General features: G+C 42.5%; 1 protein-coding gene across 5 annotated transcripts in view; it reads right to left on the bottom strand.

Annotated features, from left to right (window-relative positions):
- The window catches only part of CALD1 (caldesmon 1), a 181,968-nt gene that overhangs the window by 14,596 nt on the left and 144,310 nt on the right, over window positions 1–23,062 (bottom strand). For 2 of the 5 annotated variants that reach the window (XM_021692963.1, XM_021692965.1), the window contains 4 exons: window positions 19,690–20,644; window positions 12,958–13,100; window positions 6,426–6,696; window positions 3,880–4,020 (listed from right to left, as the gene is read on the bottom strand). In XM_021692963.1, coding sequence (XP_021548638.1) covers window positions 3,880–4,020; window positions 6,426–6,696; window positions 12,958–13,100; window positions 19,690–20,644 — 1,510 coding nt within the window. Of the gene's footprint in view, window positions 1–3,879; window positions 4,021–6,425; window positions 6,697–12,957; window positions 13,101–18,365; window positions 18,441–19,689; window positions 20,645–23,062 lie in introns of all 5 variants that reach the window. The other 3 variants (XM_021692966.1, XM_021692967.1, XM_021692968.1) reach the window with 2 other exon arrangements.

Here is a 23,062-nt window from a genome sequence, read left to right as displayed (position 1 = left end):
GCATTTCATTCTTTCCAATGATTTCCCACAATGATAAACGCAAACTCATTAAAAATAAAACTTCCTGCTAAAAAGTGTTATTGGCAGCCCTGAGTTTATGGGATGAAGAGTATCTTAAATTTTATTTTTCTGATTTTAATATAACTTAGAAGTATACTTCTGGAGAAAAAGTTCCCAGCTGAATAAGGTGAAATACACTGAAACCACGCAATGCACTACCATTTTTAATATTATCCATCCATCCATCCATTCATCCTACTTTAACCCTGCCAGCTGGTCAGCTAAACAACTAACCAAAAAATTACATATTGAGTACTCACTCTATAAAGCTGAACACTCAACAATGTATAAGACAGTGTCCCATTCTTTAAGGAGAACATAATTAGTAGGGGAGACTAGTAGAACATACAAATAAAACACTTCACACTCAATGACAGGTACCATAGTAAAGAGAAGAAGAAAATGCTGTGTGGCCTTGGGAGGAGTGACTCTCTGGGGTCAGTGGAGAAGTTTTTCAGTAGTTTTGATTCTGAGCTGAGGTTTTTAGTTTATAGTTTACACAGTTTTATCAATGAGTTTATGGAGGTAAGGGTAGGGGGAAGGAGTGCACGAGTTATGGGGACAGGACATTTGTGGCAGAGCAAACCCATGCACGATTTGGGGAACACAGGCAGGGCAGGGGGGTAGGATGGAGGAATGAAACACATAGGGGAAGGACAGAGGCACGAGGAAGGGGCAGCAGAGGTGAGACTTTTTCTCTGTAGCACTGCCAGCAGCCTTCTGACTCTGGGATGAGCTTGCTAACCTTGGCTATGCCATTAATTCAAATGATGGAGATTCTGACTCTGACATCTCCTTTTGTATCTACAACATCAAATACAACTTGACTTCATTATCTCATTTTGTCAGGTCTCACCATCCATTTACTGACGCATTCCTATTGGGAAATCCTGAACTTCATCTAGATAATGTAACAATGTGTACTGAATTTATACACTAAACAAATTTCTGTAGGACTTTAACGAGAGCAGTTGGTTCTTCTGAAGACCAAGAGGTGGCAGTGTTGTCTCGATAAAACTCAAGGGAAAGAAAGCACGCTATTCATTTTAGAAAACTGGCTCTCTCCTTACTCTACACCCCTTCCACCACCAAAATATGAAAACAACAGTAATAATGACCCAATTTTAAATTTAATTTACTTACAATTTGTTCTGTGCATGTTTTACGTAAGAAAAACCATTCACTGCTAACAAAATTTTAACTGAGAAACCAGGTTCAGAGTTCCCCAGACAAGGAATAGGAGTCATGAGAACTTAACAAAATACATGAGTTAATAATATTTTGAGGTCAAATAGCAAATGTTTTCCCTTGAGCTGGCATTCTACAATCTTTTTTTTTTTTTTTTAAGATTTTATTTATTTATTTGACAGAGAGAGACACAGTGAGAGCAGGATCACAAGCAGGGGGAGAGGGAGAGGGAGAAACAGGCTTCCCGCGGAGCAGGGAGCCCGATGCGGGGCTCGATCCCAGGACCCTGGGATCATGACCTGAGCCGAAGGCAGACGCTTAACGACTGAGCCACCCAGGCGCCCCTGGCATTCTACAATCTTAACTCATGACCACTTATAAAAGTGGCAGGGCCAAGAGGATCAACGACTGTAGGAATTCAATCACAGAATACGAAATTGAGCGCTAAAACGAGAGCCACAGCAAATTCTTCAAGGCACATACTATGGAGAAAAGCAATAGACTGCCTGTTCCTGAAAGCATGTCTCTGTTATATAGGAATTAAACATTTGGTTTTTTTTAGCACAAATACTTTGCTCACACATGCCTCTCTAGCAGAGGGAGTAGATGAATGGCTTCCTAGGAACACTGGATGAAATGGAAAGCCAGGAGTCTGGTTGAGAGAAAGACCAGAGAAGTAAGTAAGTTCAAAAATTTAGTAGAGAAGAGATATTTGAAGAAGGAAAGGAGAATGGGCTATAGTTTCTCCTGAAAACAACAGCAATTAGAAGCTTAGATGACTATGGATTTCTTGGTGTTACCAAGACTGTTCAAAGAAAGTTTAGCTCAGGTGGGATTTCAAGGAGGGCAGAAAGACAGAACATAGCTTTCTTTGATTATTGATGAGCCAGAAACACAAGGAGCCAGACCAGGAACAGAACTCTGGTCACTGCATGGAGATAGCCTGAACTGAGTGGGGTTTTTGTTTTTTGCTTTTGTGTTTTTCTTTTGTTTTGTTTTTTTGTTGCTGTTGTTTATTTGTTTTGTTGTTGTTGCTGCCTTTCTGCTCTTTCTTCTATAGCAGGGTCTGCAAACTATGGCCCATGTGCTCATGGGCCTTATGCAGGCCATGGTTTTCACACAGCCCTCAAGCTAAGAATGAGTTTTATATTGTTAAATGGTTTAAAAATCCAAAAGAAGAATATTTGGGGACATAGGAAAACTTTGTGAAATTCATATTTCAGTGTCTCTCAATAAAACTCATCCACTCCACAAAGACTCTCTCTACTCATTTCACTCCGCTCTGAGATCTCACTGCACTGAAAGTCTGCAGTTGGTTACCTGGTAATTCTTGGGATTCCTCTGAGCAGTTGACTATGGTAATGCCATGGGGGCAATGGCTTGCTTTGTACTTCTCTCCCTCATAGTACTTAGCACCCATTAGGTATGTTATAAATATCAAATATGAAACAATAAGATCCCCCTGTGGCTTAGTTCTGATTCCCCCTGAAGCAGATCTTGAGAAGAGAGGGTTCAAGTATAAGGAGTTTATTTGGGAGGTGTCAGACTATGACTGGGACCCAGATGATCATAAAGACTAAGTGAAGCTCTTTAAGGATCAAACATGCTGATTTTCCTGTGAAACAGGTAATAACTGTAAAATGTAAGTAACTGGCTTTTGGTCATTTTAGTGGGCCACGTGAGATGACCTCACACACAAAATTATAGACACACACATGCATATATTTAACCAGCTGGAGCCCAGCTATGATTCTCTACTGGTTTTGCCCATCACCTACACTTTGTAGCCTAGCTAGGTTGATAGAAAATGAGGGAGAAATAAAAGTGTTAAAAGGTCCAATCTCTGAAGATTCATTCGTTCATTTATTCATTCGGCAAATATTTATTGACTATCTTCACTGTGCCAGGTGCTCATTAAATGTTAACTCTCAAAACAAAACACATATTTGAAAATAATGGCACATTGAGTATAAATAATAGCGCTTTCTTGCTTCTGTTCTCTTTTCTCTCCATGTCAACCCTTCCCTCTTCTCCTTGACTAGGCTCCCTCCTGCTCATTCTCTTTTCTCTTACCAGCACTTCGATCTTCATCAATAAGGAGCTGTGCTCCTCGAAGGCAGTGCTGGGACCAAACTTATCCTGGCAAAGGACCCTACACAAGTTACATTTCTTCTCATCCTGTGGTAACAGCTTTCAGATTTGACCAGTACCATTTCCAGCTGCCCTACTTTTAATAATGACAAATTAAAAATGAACAGCTAGCATGAAAAGCAGCTCAAACCTTTATAATATAGTTGCCCACTTTATAAACTTTAAATGTTTCCATTTTCAACTGCTTGAAGCAATGAGGCGTCTGGAGGGCATGGGTCAGTGAAATCCAGAGATAATTGCTGAATGTCACTTTAATGCATACCAAAGCATCTAATGAACAACAGATACAAAGCTCTCCACCTTATTTCTCTCCTCCCTGCATGTTACAAAGAGAAGCTGTGAAAAGGCTGAAAGAAGGAGCAAAAAGCTAAATGAAGCAAAGGCTTTGAACGATGAATAACTAAGTAAGTGGCTAAAATCAAGTTTCCATCACATTATAATGGAGGTGTTATAAGAAGGATTTCTGGGAATAAGAAATACCTTGAGAGATGAACCTTTAGGAGTGAAACACTTGAATGGCTTCTTGTCATCTGATAAGCTGTCTTCGGGCATCTTCTGACGTTTCTCAGCAGCTTCTGCCCGTCGCCTTTCAATCTCTTCCTTTAGCCTCCTCTTCTCTTCCTGAGGGAGAAAGAACATATAACAAGGACATCAGTATGAGCTTCAAGAGAGAAGGAAAGAGTGCTGTAGGGGAGAGAGCACTAGTCCCAGAGGAAAACGAGCCGGGTTCTGGACTGGATGCCACCCTTCCTTCAAGGGCGGTGGCTAGAGATTAAGCCTGAGCCCGAGAGTCCAACTGCCTGACTCACACTCTGGCGCTGCCACTTCCCAACTGTGTGACCTTGGCCACGTCACTTCTCTGCTCTGTGCCTCAGTTTATCATCTGTAAAATGGGGATTATGATAGCTGCCATGAGCTACACGAGAAAGCCCATGTAAAATGCCAGGTCTTGTGCTCAGTATGAAGCTGATCGTTATCATTACCATCCAGTCAGATCATTTAACACTGACCTTCCATTTCTGTGTATGTAAGAGGAATATCAATGTCCCCTCTCCCTCCTTCCTAGGAGAGTTGTGAAGACAAATGAGATAAATGATGTGCAAAGTTATATAAATCTAAAGTATTATATTTACCAAATTGTACAAGAGATAATTGTATGGTTGTCCCTGCCTCAACTGAGGAGATTATTTTAGATGGTTTGACAAACCTGAAAATATGTAGACACTCACCAGAGCAGTCACGGATGTTCACAGTGTGTCTCATTACCCCCTCTGTGCCTTTCTTCCTGGTCTACAATACTCTCCCCTGTCCTCTCTCTCAGCAATTTTATTTTATCAAATAAAAATAAAATCTTTAAAAAAAAAAATCTATCAAAACTCTCCAAAACTCTTGATCTTCAACTCCCCAACCTCCAGAACAGTGAGAAATAAATTTCTGTTGTTTATAAGCCACCCAGTCTATGGGAATTTGTTATTGTGGCTGTACTGACTGACGACTGTTCGGTAGGAGGTTAGACCAAATCATCTCCTAGGTCCAATCCAGTTCTAAGACTCAGTGTTTCTCTTCTGCCTTCATTGATACTCTGTTCCTCTAAATAACAATAACAACAATGATAACAGTAATTATAACCAAGCCTCAATTCTGTAAGTAGACATTATTTCACAGGCAAAGAAAAGAAGTCTTAGCTTATCTTAGTTCAGTAACTCTGCCGAGGTCCCAGCTTACAAGTGGCAAAGGATACCAGCCCAGGTATGTTTGATTCTAAGGCACTATCATCCCAAATACTTTCCAACCAAAGGCAACTGGCTCATTGAGAGCTGGAGTCAGAGGCGACCTTGGAATAACTTATCCAAACTTTCCACACAGGTCAGGCAATTTTTGCAGAGGATCCATGTCAGAAAGCTGTCAGAAGTCTTTCAAACTATGATTTGAATCATGGAAGGTCACTATCTCCTAAGATCAGAGGGAAAAGCTCTAAGCTGATTTGGAGAATCGAGGTCCCAATACTGATTCTACCACTTACTAGTCAAGTGACTCACAGCAGTCACTTAAATACTCTGATTCCTTTTTTTTGTCCATAAAGTGAGAATAATAATACACCTCAGGATGAAAGGAAAGAATGCACCTTGTAAAGTTGTAGTTGGTTAAGCACTTTTTCAGTGTTCAAAATTTGCCTTCTTGTAACTTTATCTGTTGTTTTTAGTTCTGTCTTAAAAGACGGAACACATTCATCTGTTTATAATTACTGGGCTCCTGCTACATGCCTGACACTGTGTTGGCTCCTGGGTTTACAGTAATGAACAAAGCAGATACTGCTCCTACTTGTGACGACCTCATCTCCTGACTCTTCCACTAAAAAAAGAAAAATTATTAAAAAAAAAAAAATCTGGGCGCCTGGGTGGCTCAGTCGTTAAGCGTCTGCCTTCGGCTCAGGTCATGATCCCAGAGTCCTGGGATCGAGCCCGCATCGGGCTCCCTGCTCCATGGGAAGCCTGCTTCTCCCTCTCCCACTCCCCCTGCTTGTGTTCCCTCTCTCGCTGTGTCTCTCTCTCAAATAAAAATAAAATCTTTAAAAAAAAAAAAATCTATCAAAACTCTCCAAATATCAGAAAACAACTATCATGTGACTCTTGGTTCTTATAACTAATCTGCAGACCTTTTCATCCTTTTGTGCTTTCTGTTCTTTATTGAGAGACAATAGAGGGGAATGGGTTAAGGCAAATGGGACGGTGGGAAAATTACTAAGCCACTTTGTGCCTCAGTTTCCTCATCTGAAAAATGGGATAATAAGACTACCCACATCAGAAAGTTATAAATGGATATAAAGTGCTACGCATACAGGTTTTAGAACTGTGCCTAGGGCACAGTTAACTTTATTGTTCTTAAAATATATTTGTAAGAGTCCATGCTCAAAAGAGCAGCTGCATTCCACCACGAAAAAATTACTCCCTGGGCTAGAAGGGTCACCGGACGTGGACTGGGGGCCGGGGGCAGCTGCCGTAGCAGCTGCGCTGCGCCCTCCTTACCTCCTCTCTGACTTTTCTCTCTGCTTCCTCCTGCTTCCGCTTCTGCTCTTCCTCCTCCAGGACCTTCCTTCGCTCCTCCCGCTTTTTCTTCAGCTCCTCCAGCTCCTGGGCCGCCTCCTGCTGTTTCTGTTTGAGCTTCTCGAACTCCTCGCTCTCGGTTTCCCCACGGCGACGGCGAAGCTCCTCCAGACGCTTGCCGGCCTCCACCTGCGAAGCGCCTTCGGCCTCCTTGGCCTCGCTGGCCCTCGCTCCCACTCCCGCTCCCGGGCGGCTGTCCGCAAAGGCAAAGGGGTTTGACAACCGTCAGCCTGGTAGCCTCCCGCGAGGGAGGGACGTCATCTGCAGGCTTTTCATCCCCCACCAAAAGAAATCTCTACTGCCCGTGGTCAGACAGTGGATCTTCACACCAGCCCCAGGGGTCTTGGGGTCTGCCTGCAATCTCAAGGTCTGGATCTGATCCCTCTCTGCCACTTACCCTTGGTTTCCTAGCTGTACAAAGGGGAAAACAGACACTGTCAGTGGAAAAATGGCGCATGGAAAATGGGCAAAAGAGTGCAACTGCTATGGAAGACAGTAGGGAGGCTTCTCAAAAAATTAACAGTGAAACTACCATATGTGCTGGCAATCCCACTTCTGGGTCTATATCCCAAAGAACTGAAAGCAGGATCTTGCAAAGACATCTGTGTGCCCTTGTTCCTAGCAGCATTATTCACAATCGTGGAGAGGTGGAAGCAACCCAAATATCCATCAACAAATGAATACACGAACAGAGGGTGGCGCATACATGCAGTATAATCTTATTCAGCCTTAAAAAGTAGGGTGATCTGTCACAGGCTACAACATGGATGAACCTTGAGGATATTATGCTACATGAAATAAGCCAGTCCCCAAAAGGCAAATCCTGCATAATTCCGCTTACAGGAGTCAATTCCAGGGAAACAGAAAGTAGAACCAGTGGCTGGGCGGGGGTGGGGTGGGGGGGTGGGGAGGTGGGAAGTTGTTTAATGGGTATAGAGTTTCAGGTTTGGAGAGGTTTCAGAACAGTGTGAATGTACTTCACCCTACTGAGTTGTACACTTAAAAATGGTTAAGACGGTAAATTTTATGCTATGTGTTTTACCACAATTAAAAAAAAAATCTACGCGACATGCATGATACAACATGGAAAAACTGGGCAAATATTATTTGTTCTATTTACCTCAGTGGGCTATTCTTTGGATCCCATGAGATTACATATTAAATAAATGTTGACATATATTATAAATATCAGTTGTTAATGCTATTAGACTGAATCCTAAAATCTAGGTGTGACCCTAGGGGTCCTCTGCTGTAAGTTACTGGTTAATTTGGATCTGCCTAGAATCATGAATCAGGAGGGAAGACTTAAAGGCTCAGGCGTGAGAGACAAGAAAAGACGACTGAAACTAGGGTAGGCACTGAAATAAATCTGCTCATCCACATCCTTGTCTTGAACTTGACTCTAGCAGCTGATCTCTGGCAGATGAAATTACCCTTTGCCTCTTGATTAAGAGCTATAAATACAGTAATGTGTGTCCATTCTTACACAGCTGCTCCAAGAAAGTTCGTAATGACAGCATGACCTAAGGCTTCAATTTGCGTGGTCTATCACGACAGGAATATTCCTAATTGTGACTTAAAATTACTAAATTAGCCCTGATGTGGTACGGTTAGCATTGTTACTTATGCTTTATATGTCCTTTTCATATTTATTATCTCATTTAATAGTCACAATAATTAGGGAGTTGGCAGATTAGGTTAATACCACCATTTTACAAATTAGGAAGTGGTGGACGAGAGAGAAAAGAGTCTGCCCAAACTTTTGGTAGCAAGAAAGTGGTAGAGCCATGATCAGATTTTAGTGTTTCTCTACCAAGTATACTCTTCTTTCCACTGTACTATCATTATATCAGGAGTTAAATATGGTTTGTCGTAACATAAAAAATCAACTGAATCGAGCATATTAGCCTCTACCTCTCACCTCCTACCTTGAGGACTAGAGAGTCTGGGAGGGATGTTTCCCACCTGTAAGTCTCTAGAATTTCTACAGTCTAGGCCTAATTACCTTCCATGCTTCAGTGGAAGCAGTGCTTCATCAGATGGCACAGCTTATAAAACAGCAAGAAAATGGGTACTTTTTTATAAGTTACAAATAAAATTGAAATTAGGGGTGCCTGGGTGGCTCAGCTGGTTAGGCATCTAACTCTTGGTTTCTGCTCAGCTCATAATCTCAGGGTTGTGAGATCAAGTCCCATGCCAGGCTCCACGCTGGGCATGGAGCCTGCTTAAGATTCTCTCTCTCCCTCTCTTCCTCCTCTTTCCCTCTCTTAAAAAAAAAAAAGAAAGAAAGAAAATCACTCTTAAAAAAAAAGAAATAAAATTGAAATTATGTTGAAGTTTTCTTTTGGGATTAAGGAGAACCCACAGGGATTTTATTGTAGAATTGGGAACATGTTAAGACTAGAGACAGAACACTATCCCAGGGGTCCTTATGTTAAAATTTTACTTCAGAACTGGTATTCTTAGTGTTCTTACATAAATCATATAAAAAACATGTTGGTGGTGACAGAACTGCAGCAGAGCACTACGTTGTCACTGGAGCAAAACTCACGTGAGCTGGATCCTCCTGGCACTTTCTTTGGGAGAATTTAGTGGCATCCTCAAAAGTGTGCCTAGTTACAGATAGTCCTTAGCTAAGTGACAAGGAGGTGGCTTGCTAGCTGCTTAAGTACTTATTAACAAGCAGTGAGGTCATGCTCAACCAGCTCTGAACACAGGTAGCCCATCCCTAACACTCTGTCTAAGGAACAGATGAATTACCACTGTCTGATATCATTTACTTGGTGCAGAGAAGGGCTCAGTGTTTCTAGTGATGGAACAAGAAAAAAAGAATAAAAGAGAAAATGAGTTCAAGACTACATAATTACCAATACTGATCTTATGCAAAAATCTCATGCTTTTTAAACACTGAGGAAGTTCTTTTTTTTAAAGATTTTATTTATTTATTTGAGAGAGAGAGCGTGCGCACAAGCACAAGCACACAAAAGGGGGGCAGAGGGAGAAGCAGACTCCCCACCAAGGAGGGGACTGACGGAGGGCTTGATCCCAGGACCCTGAGATCATGACCTGAGCCAAAGGCAGACACTTAACCAACTGAGCCACCCAGGCGCCCTCAAACATTGAGGTAGTTCTGAGTATACTATGTCCTTTCCAACCTTTTCAAGCTACAGGATGGAAAAATCAGTATTGTGGATTATAATCAGCATTAAAACAAAACAAAACAGAAAACATCAGACTGCACTGCATAGAGCAAGGGAAAGTACCATCTCTTGACATGTTTGTTTCAGTTATAAGTATGCATGTAGCTGTGAACATGATGTAAAATTTATTTCTTGCCAAGAGTTTAGGTTAAAAAGTTTTAAAATATTGTTCTAGGCTCTTGACAGTTAAAGATGAACTTTTAAACAAAGGTTAGAGGGTCCCTTAAAACTTGGATGTTGCTCTTTCAGAGTCTTATAAGTTCATAGGTCTGTGACTCCAGAGAGAAAATCTCTCTGTGTTAATTCAAAGTCTTTCCATCTTCAGAAATGAGTTTGCTTTCTCTTTGTGTTCATCATGTTAGTGTACAGGAGTTAGACTGGCAGAACACATGCCTATAGAAACTTCTCTGGATTCCACTAGGTGTCACTCAGTCTTCATCTTGGACACTGAAAATGTCTGTCATTAGGGACTGGCTCAATAAATCATGACACACCCATCTGGTGGAATACTCTAACGTTATTAATTGTAAGCTTATATCCATTGGTACAGAAAGGTGGCTATGATATAGTGCAAGAATCAATTTAAAAACATGTATTTATAGTTATATTCACACATATACATACTGTATATGTCTATTTTGAATATATACACATAAAAGGTATCTGGATAAAATGTTACTGGTAGTTATCTTTGGGTGGTGGGTGCTCTATTTTCTGAATGTTTCATAAGGAGTATCTTTTTTTCCTATAATTAGAAAAAACTTTAATTACCACATTAAAAATAGATGGAAAGCAAAAGAAATTCCTGTTTTGTACTTTCTATAAAGCCCTTGGTATAATCCGCTTTTTCTACACCTTGCTCATCGAGTTGAGATTTTTTTTGTCATGTTTTAGAGAAAACAATGTAATCACAGAAAACAGAAATATTGGGATGCCTGGGTGGCTCAGTTGGTGAAATCTACCTTTGCTCAGGTCATGATCCCACATCGAGCTCCTTGCTCCGCGGGGAGCCTGCTTCTCCCTCTGCCTACCACTCCCCCTGCTTGTGCATGCGTTCTCTCTCTCTCTGACAAATAAATAAAATCTTAAAAAAAAAAACAGAAATATCAAAGGGGGCAGTAATTAAACATGAGGAGCTATGCTCAAAACAGTAGCAAGAATTTTATCCATGTCACCTCTACTCAGATGTACCGGCATGCCCTCAGCACTAGGATGACACTAATATGGAAATTTCTTCCAGAAGGTCTCTCCTCTATCCTTGGCTTCCTTAGGCATAAGTCTAGATGAGCATCAGACCTTTCACCATGAACACAGTTTCTCTGCACTTAGGCTAGTAGGCACCTGGCTATTCCACATAGAAGCTCCTACTCCCTTCTCGATACAGCTCCTTGCTTTATAAGTATAGACAGCAAAACCAGGCATCCCTGCTTCTGTTGGCATCAACTTCGAATTGAAACTAAAAACGAATGATATGGTGGCTGCTTGTTTCTGTCATTTTTTTTTTCTGCCCAAAGATGGAAAAATTAAGGCCAGAGTCACATTTAAGAATTCTCAGTGCTACACCTGTTGCCATCCTTGTGATTTTTCTCTTTGAATTCCCAGCTCTCTGGATTTCCACACAATGGGTGTGTTAATTATTAATTTGAGTTTGGACTAAAGTTGGTTGGCAAGTTTGCTAATTGTTAACCAAACTTCTTTCTACTTACAGATTTTTAAAAAACATTATTTTTCTTAACAAAAAATATACTCATACCCACAAAACCTATTTTAAACTATCAAATAATAAGACAGTAATATCATTAGGCAATACTCATTCGGTATTTTTCATGAACCTGACACCGTTCTAGGGCCTTGAAATATTAAATGACTGGCACTCCAGCAAGCTTTGGACTCAGCTTACCGGCCGGAATCAACTCAATTTCTAGATTTTCTATGAATTCTTAATAAACTCTTAATGTTCTACTTAAAGTCTACTTTCTTGCCAATCCCAAGTAACATCTATAGGATCTATGCATCCTCCTTCACAGTTTACTTGGGCATTTTCTGCACACATTTTCTTCCGTAGGCTTTCCCTTGGATAAATGTGATTACCTTTCTGCTCAAATTTTTGCATAGAGAAGTTGTTTGGGGGGCAATTAAATGTCCCCATTTTATCCTGCTTAGAGGAGCAGAGCCCTAGTAGCTCTCCTTGCTTCTGAATGCCACAACGGCTTTGGTGTAAGGAATACATCCGACTTCCACACAATACCTGCTCTTGGGGACTTCCTTATTTGAACCGTTGAGAAAAACAGGGTCCACAGGCAAGACTGCTGCCAAAACAACCCCATGGGAATCCACGTTCCAGGACATCTGGCACGCCAGCCAGTGACACAACAGAGGTAGGAATGTGGCACCAGTGGTTGGAGGGAGCGTATGTGTAGGACTGGGGCACAAAGAATCTTGTGGCCAGGTGTCCATGGCAGGCTTCTGTAACTTGAGTCCTTCTACAGAACTGGTGGGGCGCTCTCACTATTCAGTGTATCTAGAAGTAAGGATTTACCTGTACGTACTTGTCTATCTGTCCTAAAATCAACTGTCCAGGTATTCAGCACCATGGGGGGGGGGGGGGGGGGGTGAGGAGGGAAAGCTGAAGCTATGCAAAAGGGTTCTCCAAAGGGTATTAAATGGAGCACTAGGGCCCTGCCCTATTCCTCCCTCTTTGAGATTCCCAGTGCAAATTAACATCAAGTGCTCTCAAAGTCCTGCAGTAAAGAGAGCTACTTAACTTAGTTCAACCCAGCATTTCCCAAGTATTTGGCCACAGGACCATCTCAGTTTTAAGCAACATTTATTTATAATCTTTAAAATAATACATTCTTGAAAATGATACTGAAAAGTCTCTCTTAGGAAACTGGCTGGACTATATAGAGAATCCATGATACTAACCCCAGTCGTAATGTTTTCTACTGAACTGATCTTACGTGAGCATATTAAGTCAGGGAACAAAAACATGGATCCTAAGCATGATCTGCTTTGCTAAATAATGGGAAAAGCAGATTAAATCTTGTCTGAGCAATGACTGCCTGTCTTCTGTTAGTGATTGATAGCCTGACCTGCTGACTGAGGATCTTTGAGACAATGGCCAATGACTTCACAACAGAAATATGTTGCCCGTTTAGCACGTTTCTGTCTGGAGGCACAGGATAGGGAGGCTGATTATTATTTTTTTCTTCACATGTGAACACAGTCATTGTTAAGTAGTCTCTGTTTCTTACCTGAAAGTATTCTCGGTGTGTTTAAGTTTGTGGGTCAGGAATTCTCCATTCTGTGACTTCACTTCTGTAAATCCCTTCTTCCCATCCAAGAAGCTCTTCACTTCTTTGGGCTCTTTGTCCTTTTTAATCTTCTCATCTTTGATCTAACCAACAGTACACATCAGGAAGAAACATAATGATAAAAACCCCATTAGGTTTTGGTTGGTATCACCAAATAAGACCCAGAATTATTAAGCCAGAAAACTCAGAAGTAAAACCAACCACTGGAGAATGATGTGGTAGAGCTGGGGTCAGAGGAAATTCTTAGAGCATGAGCTATGGTCCTCCAGCCTCTGTGCAAAAACCTAGACCACAATTTTAGGAAACCAAGATCATCCCTGATTTCACTGGGGTTTTGTTTTCAAGAGCAGTGGAGGTGTTACTATTTGGAAACTATTGTATTCTGGGAATTCCATGTAAGAGCAGCTCTTTGTAGTTCCCACTGAAAAGAGTGATCATTAGTGTGGCATTGATGGGAGAATGTCCAGGTTGGTTGGACGGGTTTTTTCTTGGATGAAGACTGTGTCTTTGAAAAGAACCCCAATGTGTTGAGGAGGGAAAAAGGAAACCTACCAAGGAAACCCACCAGACCTGCCAAGCCAATTTTGGCAGATGGCAGAGGAAGCCCACCCTTGTATTTTAATCAAATGAGTAACTAGGGTCTGAGGATAGAAGACATAATAACCCTACCTTTAGGGAGACGACTCAGACCTGTGGGACCACGTCTGTAATCATCTAAACCACTATAGTTCGAATGGAATAGGAAACCAGAAGTGGTTTTGTGATGGTTGGGAAGACAGAGGAAGGTGATATATGGAGAGCGGGTGTTAGCTTTAATTTTTGTGAGTTTTGTATTACAAGGTCCTCACAGTAAATGAGACACATTATTTCAAAGTAAAGTGAAATTTACATAGCTTGTTAGGGGGTTGAGATTACCTGTATCAGCTCACCCATTCTTTAAGGATGAGTGTGAGAACAGGAGAGATTCATTATTGCTCTTTTCAACATAACCAGTGACAAGACACTTACATTCTAAAGCAAGCAACAGAGGAAGAGTAGGCATAAGAAATTGGGCCTTCAGGTACCCAGGCTGGCCTCCCTTATCTGATCACTCATCTCTTTCCAGCTATTCCTCTGATACCCTCTGAACACTTACTCCTAAAGTGCATGTCGTACTAAGCACAGTACTTTTTTTTCTCTTTACCGATGAGCCTTGAGTAGTCCTTTGCCTGACTGCCTTCTTTGGATGTTATTTGATTAAATTACCACAGATGGACTATTCACTACCATGTTGCCCTAATTAGTTAAGACTTCAATCTTTCTCCAAGGCTATTCCTTGGACATGCTTTAAAAAGGGGAGCTGTTGTTTTGCCATTCTCTCTGAGAGCTTTGTCTGGAAGTCAGAGAGGCTGAGTTTTTGCTCCAGTGCTGTCAACAGAGTAGCTAAAATGAAGTCACCTGATTTCTCAGGGAGGTTGGCTCTACATACATTAGAAGAGAGGTTGGACCAGAGGATTCCTGCCTCACCCTTCATCTTGTCATTTCCGTCTTGGCTCCTGATTTGTCGTGAAAGGCTAGAGAGAAGAGAAGGAAGCTCTGGCCGGTCCTACAGCTTGACTACAGCTCCCGGTGGTGTTCACCAGGCAGGCAGGAGCAGGAAATGCCTGTTCTCGTCCTGACCCTCATTGCTGGATATTGCCCCAGATACCAGGGACTGGGGTTTGTTTCCTGGTTAAGAAGTATCTGGGGATGCAAATTTAGGGGGAGGGGTGTCCTATTTCAGGGAACCCACAAAACACATTCTGAGTCAAATCTCATGGTTTGTGGAGCACCACGCAAAGAGAAATTCCCTTTAACTCATTTCTCCTATTTTGGAGTCAGAGAGATTTCCATTCTCCCAAAATGCATTATCTGACTCATTCACCAAAAATGTGTATAAAGTAGGTTTTTAAAACAATACATGTCTAAGAGAAGAAAAATCCCGCCCCCCTTTTTTTCCAGCTCTGCCTTCATTGGCGAAGGTTATAGAGGATGGTATGCTTATATTCTCTTTGGAAGACTCTTTTAGAAAAATTCTCAGTGAAATAATGATTTGAGTTTGCAAATAATTTTCTTTTCTGGAAAATAAATTCATTCATTCATTCATTCATTCATTCATTCATTCCATAGTGCCTTTAAATTTTAAGGAGCATAGTGGAATAGATTCGATGGATTCAACCTAAACTCATGAGATTCTGAGGGAAAAGAATTTGATCTGCTAGGTCAGAATGTCACAGTGAAGAAAATCTGTGATGGGTTCATAGGTGGTTAAGTATCCTGAAGAATTAATGTGCTTCACATTCAGATAATATTAGCATATGAGAGGCTCTGGTCAAATGTGACATTTGGATAAAACTCTGGATATTTGGGGTATCCAATGGGCTAACACATGGGTGTATGGGGGGGTGGGAATTCAAGTGACACATCCTGGTGCCAGAGAGACCCTCAAAAGGTCAAGTGCGCAAGTCAAAAAGACTGAGCTGTCAGTTTCTGTAGAGTAATGCTTTGCATTATTTGATTTCAGGAGAGTCACAAGAACTGATGCAAGTTACATTTCACATTAGGTTTGACACATTTCTGTTAGACTCAGGAGCCTCAGTTCCTTTTCTGGGTCCAATGTCTGCCACATGGATGTCTTTGCTACTGAAAGTTTGGTCTGCAAATAACACGGACCTCACTGGTAAGCTCCACCCAGACCCACTGAGTCAGATTCTGCATTTTGTAAGATTCCAGGTGATTTATATGCATGCCCATGTTTGGGAAACTTTGGTACATGATATGAATATCAGTTCCAATATTATATGAACAACCCTGCTGGAAACAGGTTTTCTGTTAGAGGCCAGGAAAAAAACAACAACCTGGGGTTAAGAACTAAAAAGAGGCGTTTTATAATTGGAGAGGAGAAAAAGAAAGCTAAGTTTCAAGGTTGGTGATGTTCTGTGATCCATCACTACAAGCAGTTAAAAACTGCAGGGCTGCAGGGGGAGAAAGAGAGTTTTTTCCTGAGGTATTGGAGCAACTTCTGGAAATGTTTTCTCTAAGAAGTCTCACGTGATGTTTGTGTTTACTTGTGGTTGACCGATCCTGTTTAGCTCCTTGAAAGGAAATTTTTTTTTTTTTTTAACAAAAAGGGGGGGAAAAAAGGAGGAGGGTGTTGGAAATGGCTAAATCATGTAAAATATGATTCAAAGTTGTTTATATAAAGTAACCACACAACTAGCTGGAAGGGGGAAATCTAGTCATTCAACTAGTAATTTACGTATGCAATGTTAAAGCAGGAATGCCAGATTTTTTTTTCTTTTTTTTTTGAGCCTGGGTTGAGTGGCTAATCTGGCTTTGTGTAAAAAAGAGGCCAAAAGTTTTGGGACTCCAGAAGGGGGTGCAGAGCAAACTGGGAAAGGAGCAGGTCTGATATCCACCGATATTGTTGGGACTGGGGCCTTCTCTGAAAAGAGGCAGAAGGATGATTTGGGTGACCACTCACGAGCCCTTCCTTGCTCAGGGGCACAATATAAAGACACAGAATGTTTGTGTCATTAAAAACAAATCACGGGGCGACTGGGTGGCTCAGTCAGTTAATCGGCTGCCTTCGGTTCAGGTCATGATCCCAGGTTCCTGGGATCGAATTCCGCATCGGGCTCCCTGCGCAGCAGGCTCCCTCTCCCTCTGCCTGCCACTCTGCCTACTTGTGCTCTCTCTCTCTCTCTGTCAAATAAATAAAAAAACAAACTTAAAAAAAAATGACATCTTAGGGAAGTCAATTACATTTTAAATACAGAATCCAAACAGTGCTCTTTCAGCTTCCCCTCCCCCACTGAGTTAGGACTTCATGCCCTCTTCCTTCTGGAAAGCTATTCACCACCAAACACCAGCTTTATCAAAGAGCCCAAGTGGGACATTCCTGTTTGAGTTTAGCTCCCAGTAACTTTCAGTTTTTTAGATGAATCTGTAGGTGTTCTATTCTGTGCATTCCCAACAATATTCAACCATTTCCTTGGCTGCCTCATTTGAACCAAATTCAGCTTTCTAGTTCTTAGCATTTATGCTTCCACCTTCCTTTAAATGGGTGGTGTTTGCATTCAGTATTTACTCCCAAATACCCTCAAGTTCTATTAGAAACAGGAAGGTACGTACATCTTAACCAAAATAAACAGCACACGATCTAGGGGTTCTTAACTTTTTTCTGCGAATCTTATGAAAAAGCATTTAAGAAAATAACCATCCCCCTGCTTAATCTGGTTACCTCATTTTCTAAATATGGATTTTCCTGTTTCTTAATATGTGCCATAATGGGCAGAGACGTGCAGCAGGAGTCCATCTGAGCTGGCCCTCAACAGCTCTGATTCAGTCCCATGCGCAAAGTAATCCAAATCTTCCTACCTTTGATAATTTAGTTTTACCATGTTTAAGCACTTTGAACTTATGCGATACTGTCACAGTTTTTAGGATTACTTGGAGCTAATGTAAGTACAATGGTTAAAACGAGGCCAGGCTTTCTGATGTGGCGTTTTGGTCACGTGGGGCATGATTATGTTCTCTCTACACCCAGCCCTGTTCCACTGACTCGCTTACTTACCTACAGTCAAACACCCTGGTACCAGCTCCTGTGTGTGCCTCAGAAATGCAATGCAGAACATTTTGCCAAACTTTTCTTTTGAAAACCAAATACCATCTTCAGTTCATCGAATTTTCTACTGAGATGTGGGGGAGTGTTTTTCCTTTGGAAAGCTAAATCATTAATCAAAGCCAGTTGGAAATATTCACAATTGAAATGAAAGTAGGATGGTCCAAGGAGGAAAAAAATAGCACTTAGAAGAGGAGAAAGCGGGAAAAATGGATCCGAGCAGTGTTTTTCAAGCTTTCTGTGACCCACAGCCAGGACAATTTCTATCACAATGTAATACTGCTTACGATGCCCTCTGATGGGGCGCCTGGGTGGCTCAGATGGTTAAGCGTCTGCCTTCGGCTCAGGTCATGATCCCAGGGTCCTGGGATCGAGTCCCGCATCGGGCTCTCTGCTCCTTGGGAGCCTGCTTCTCCCTCTGCCTCTCTCTCTCTGTCTCTCATGAATAAATAAATAAAATCTTTAAAAAAAAACGATGCCCTCCGATGTCTTCTATTCAATTTCATGTCTTAAAATGTCCATTGACACATTTAACTACTTTTGAGATGCTCTAAGTTAATTTTACCATTCAATGAATCATGAAGTCAAGTCATGGCTTGACAAACACTGGATCAGAGGTAATAATTTTGAGATCAGCAGACCTGAAATGTCATGGAACACTGCTCTCTGTTGCTTTATGATTAGGTTATTTTTCAGTAATATTTACCTCTTTTTTGAAGGTAGGCTTTTCTTCTTGGGACTTTTCTCTTTTAGCTTGTGCTTTGGCCCCCTTTTCTTCTTCCTTTTTATTTTCAAGAGTGGCAAGGTCACTCGTTTAAAAGAAGCCCTTTCTAGCTTACAAGAGTGAGAGGGTGCTCAGGTCACTTTGCATGTGGCTTAGGATTTTGCTGACTCAGTGCTCACATAACCCTGGGTGCCAGTGATTCTAAACAGCAACGTGGGATTCTCACGTGCCTGCCATTGTGCTCCCTGAAATCTAGCGTGACGTGGTGGTTCTTTGTGCATGTTTACAAAACTTGTGTGTGGTTTGGTGCATTTTGTTTCTGATGGGTCTCAAATGTAGCTGTGGTCATGAGCCCCTTGTAACAAGCAGGAGTGAAAGACAACTTCAGCACAATGCAGACTCAGTGATAGAGAGTTCTCTATGCAAAGGTGAGTATGCAAGCATCTCTTTCTTTTTCTTTTTGTTGGGGTAGGGTAGGGATGGAGGTCGTGGTTAGGTAGAGTGCTTTTAATGCAGGCTTGCAGACAGAAAAAAAATCTTTCACAGCTTGCAAACACCTCCTCCCCCTCATTTCCACCTTTCTCAGGCTACATGAGTTTATTTGTGTCATCCTGATGGTAAAAGCAGCAAAATGTATGCTCTTAATTACCAGTCAGTTATAAATTGATGCCACCCCAGCTGAATGGCTTTCTGCAAGTCTGCATTAAGCTCAGGTCTACATGATGGCAAATCATGGTTTTGACATACTTAATGAAAGGTCCAAACTGGCTTCTTTACCTCCTTTATTACCAGCTTATTTCAAGGGGGTTACTTTTGCCTTCTTAAGATGAAATTTCTGACCATGATTCTTCATGTCATTATCCCATCCCAACTTTTATAATTTTTAATTAAATGCCAAACACATGGATAAAGGGAGGAGTTATGGTCCTCTTGCCTCATGTAGACCCATGGCTAGAGATAAGCTGTCAAAAGGAATGAATTTAGATGCAGGTGCAGAATTACAAGTCAACACAGCACTGCTACATTTATCATCTTTGGGTTAATTCATTTTTCTGGTATTCATAACAAGCAAGCACAGAGCAATTAATTTCTCTCTGGCTGTCCCAGTAAATTTGGTTGATTGAATATTTAGCCATCGATCGATTGCTTCATGCTTGCATATTGCTATGGCCCAAAAAAATGAACAGCTTGCCAAACAAGCAAGCACGTGGGGCTGCAGGATCGTGCCTGGGTCCCAAGTCTGATGTGCATTACATTTCTCATAAGTCACAGGCATCACACATTTGGTGCAAAATGCTTACTGTACCTGTTTCTTTTGCACAGCTGTCTGGAGTTTATCTTCTTGTACTTTCTTTTCGTTTACCCATTTCCCTTCCATTTTCTCGTCTACCTTTTCCCCTTTGTGCTTTTTCTCTTGCATTTCTCTTCTGTTCTCTTCTAGCTGCCGAAGCTTCTGCTCTTCTACCTTAGCTTTCTCCTCTTCCTCTGCCTTTGCCCGCTGCCTCTCCTCCGCTGCTCTTCTCTCTTGCTCAACCCGCTCCCTCTCGGCCGCCTCCCTCCTTTCTCTCTCTTGTGCAGCTGCTCTTTCTTCTGCTTCCAGTCTTGCTTGCTCCTCTGCTACCCTCTGCTCTTGCTCAGCTTTAGCTCTTGCTCTTTCTTCCGCTGCCAGCCTGGCCCTGTCTGCCTCTGCTTGCTCCCTCCCTTCTGTCTCCATCCCGCCATTAGGGGCGGCCTCGTCTGAACCCTGCTCCCGCTCCCCCTCTGTTCTAGGCTCTTCTGCCCTGAGCTGCCCGGTTTCCAACGGCAGGGCCGCTGTTCCTGTTGTTCCGCCTTCCACCGTCACCTCTACCTGATTTTCTTCCCGGCTCCCTTGTTTTGGCTTCTCTTCCTCCTCTTCCTCCTCTTCCTCCTTTTCTTTTTCTTCCGGCTTTTTCTCCTCAGCGTCCCTCCAGTCGTTCTTCTGATAGGACTTGGTGATGATTTCCGTCTCCTCTATCTCGTATCTTTCTTGGCCATGCTCGCTCTTTTCTTCCTTCTCGGTGGCCTCGCTGTCGGCGGCGTTATTGTGCAGCCTTCTGCTGGGGAGTGGCAAGCCCGCGTCCGTGACCGTGGGGTCGAACTCCTTCTGCCGCTCCAGGGCTTCCTGAAGGCGTTTCTGGCGTCTCTCCTCCCGCCGAGCCAGGCGCTCCAGGAGCGCAGCCTCGTCGTCGCCCTCCACCTGCGCGGGCGAGGTGCTTGTCTTGACCTCCTCGTTGGCCACACTGGACAACAGAAACGACACCAAAGACAGACTGCTGATTAATGGGCCAGCGGGATCCGCGAAGCCTAATGCGCACCGGGGCCGAGGCTCGCGGTGGCGTGCGTGCCCAGGGGACCCCCGCCCCCGTTATCCTGCTCACGCAGGCCTGCCTGGTGTTCAGCAGACCGCACACGCAGGCCTCTGCCCTTGGTCTTTCTCTGGCCACCGGCGTCTACTCTACCTGCCGGAAGTGCTTTCAGGATCAACGCGCCTGGGGGCAGCCCTCAAACAAAATGCAGGAGCATTAGTGTATAAATACCCCGGCTCCCTTCACCTTTTGAGTCGGATAACTCTGACGTGCCTGCGTCGCACTGGATCTCAGAGTCTCCCGGTGGAGGTAAGCTCCGGATCCCAGCAGTGGCCATGAAACCTTTATTTGGTTGCTCTCCCTTCCTCAGTTCACTTTCCCACAGGGCGACTGGTGTTTCCTGGGATCGGTTCCCAAATGAATACTTGTGCTTAAATCTTTTTTGTTTCAAAATCTGCTTCTTGGGCAACTCAAACTAAGACAAGGACCAAACTGAGAAATGAGTGAATTCCTCTAGTATCACAGAGTATTTTCACCTGTCGCGAAGTCACCTATAATTCCTGAGCTCGATCTGTGGGACACTTGGAAAGGAAGCAAGTGTACATCATAGTGTGGGGATGCTGTACGTACACCAGTGACCCCCATGGTACAGACATCTAACCGTCCATCACAATTCATGCTCCTCCCTCCGCAGTCCCAGGGAAGTCACAGCCAGTCAAGGATTCTATTTCCTACCCTCCCCTCAACCTTGCATCTAGGTGGAGCCATGTGTCCAGTAATTTCCAGTTGAGTGTGAGCAGAAGTGATGTGTCTAGACCAAGACAATTACAAAACAGAAGTGCATTCTCTACCATCTCTATCTCTGTTGACTAGATCAGAAAACTTTAAAGCCCCAGGAGTTGACAGAGTCACAAGAGGAAAGAAAGTAGGTGACCAGTTCTATCTACTACTCAAAAATGCCCACATTGGACTCATTTGTGTTATTGCATTAAGTTACTAAAATTTGGGGCTTGTTGTTATAGCAGTTGACATTACCCTAATACATACATCATCTGCATTCTTTGTCAAGATTTCCATGAATAAAGGGTCTTTTGCCCTTCTCTATAGTAGACAAAGCATAGTTAAATTTGATACTTATTATAAAAGAAAAGAAAATCTCTAAAAATCAAACTGTACCATATTTATCACCTCACTCACTATTACAGCTCAAAGCCAGGGCTATTGGTCTCCACTGGCAGGAAACAACCAGTCATGAAACTGTGACTAGAGTTGGAAGAATATGTCTTGTAATGTTTAGAAACTCCATCAAATTTCATGGTTCATACTGAACTGGGCCCTTTTGAAGTTCGAGTTCACTTAATTTTGGAAAAACACATTTCACATTTAATAATAAGAAATGGCAGAGTAAAGGCTAGATTTTACACTTTCTTGGCTTTAACTCTTGCTGTAGGACACTGTCTCCATGAATTAGACATATAAGTATTAAATTTCCCTAAAAATACAAATAGCTTAGAATTTAAGGGGAAACATCTACACATAAGGAATTTGGATCAACTGAATTCAAATTATTTTTATTTTTATTATTTTTATTTTTTAAAGATTTTATTTATTTATCTGAGACAGAGAGAATGAGAGAGACAGAGAGCACATGAGAGTGGGGAGGGTCAGAGGGAGAAGCAGGCTCCCCGCCGAGCAGGGAGCCCGATGCGGGACTCAATCCAGGGACTCCAGGATCATGACCTGAGCCGAAGGCAGTCGCTTAACCAACTGAGCCACCCAGGCGCCCCCAAATTATTTTTATTTTTTTTAAAGATTTCATTTATTTATTTGACAGAGAGAGACACAGTGAGAGAGGGAACACAAGCAGGGGGAGTGGGAGAGGGAGAAGCAGGCCTCCTGCCGAGCAGGGGGCCCAATGTGGGACTCGATCCCAGGACCCTGGAACCATGACCTGAGCTGAAGGCAGATGGTTAACGACTGAGCCACCCAGATGCCCCGAATTCAAATACTTTTTAAAAGGTACCATAAATTCCAAAGTGTTAGCCAGATGAAAGTACTCTTGAGTTAAGAAACCAACAGATAGGGGCATCTGGGTGGCAGGCTCGGTTAAGTGTCCGACTCTTGATTTTGGCTCAGGTCATGATCTCAGGGTTGTAACATAGAGCCCCGCTTTGGGTTCCGTGCTGAGCATGGAGCCTGCTTATGATTCTCTCTCTCTCCCTCTGCAGCCTTCCCCCACCACCACTCACATGTGCACAAGCTCTCTCTTTCTCTAAAAACAACAACAAAAACCAGATTCTACTGGATCTTTCTCTGCCTACTTATAAATCATAACAACAATTGTCAGTAGAG

Source organism: Neomonachus schauinslandi, chromosome 12 (genome assembly GCF_002201575.2).
Source record: "Neomonachus schauinslandi chromosome 12, ASM220157v2, whole genome shotgun sequence".
NCBI classification, from domain to species: Eukaryota; Metazoa; Chordata; class Mammalia; order Carnivora; family Phocidae; genus Neomonachus; species Neomonachus schauinslandi.
Note: the sequence above shows the minus strand (reverse complement) of the source record. Positions and strands in the feature narration are given on the sequence as shown.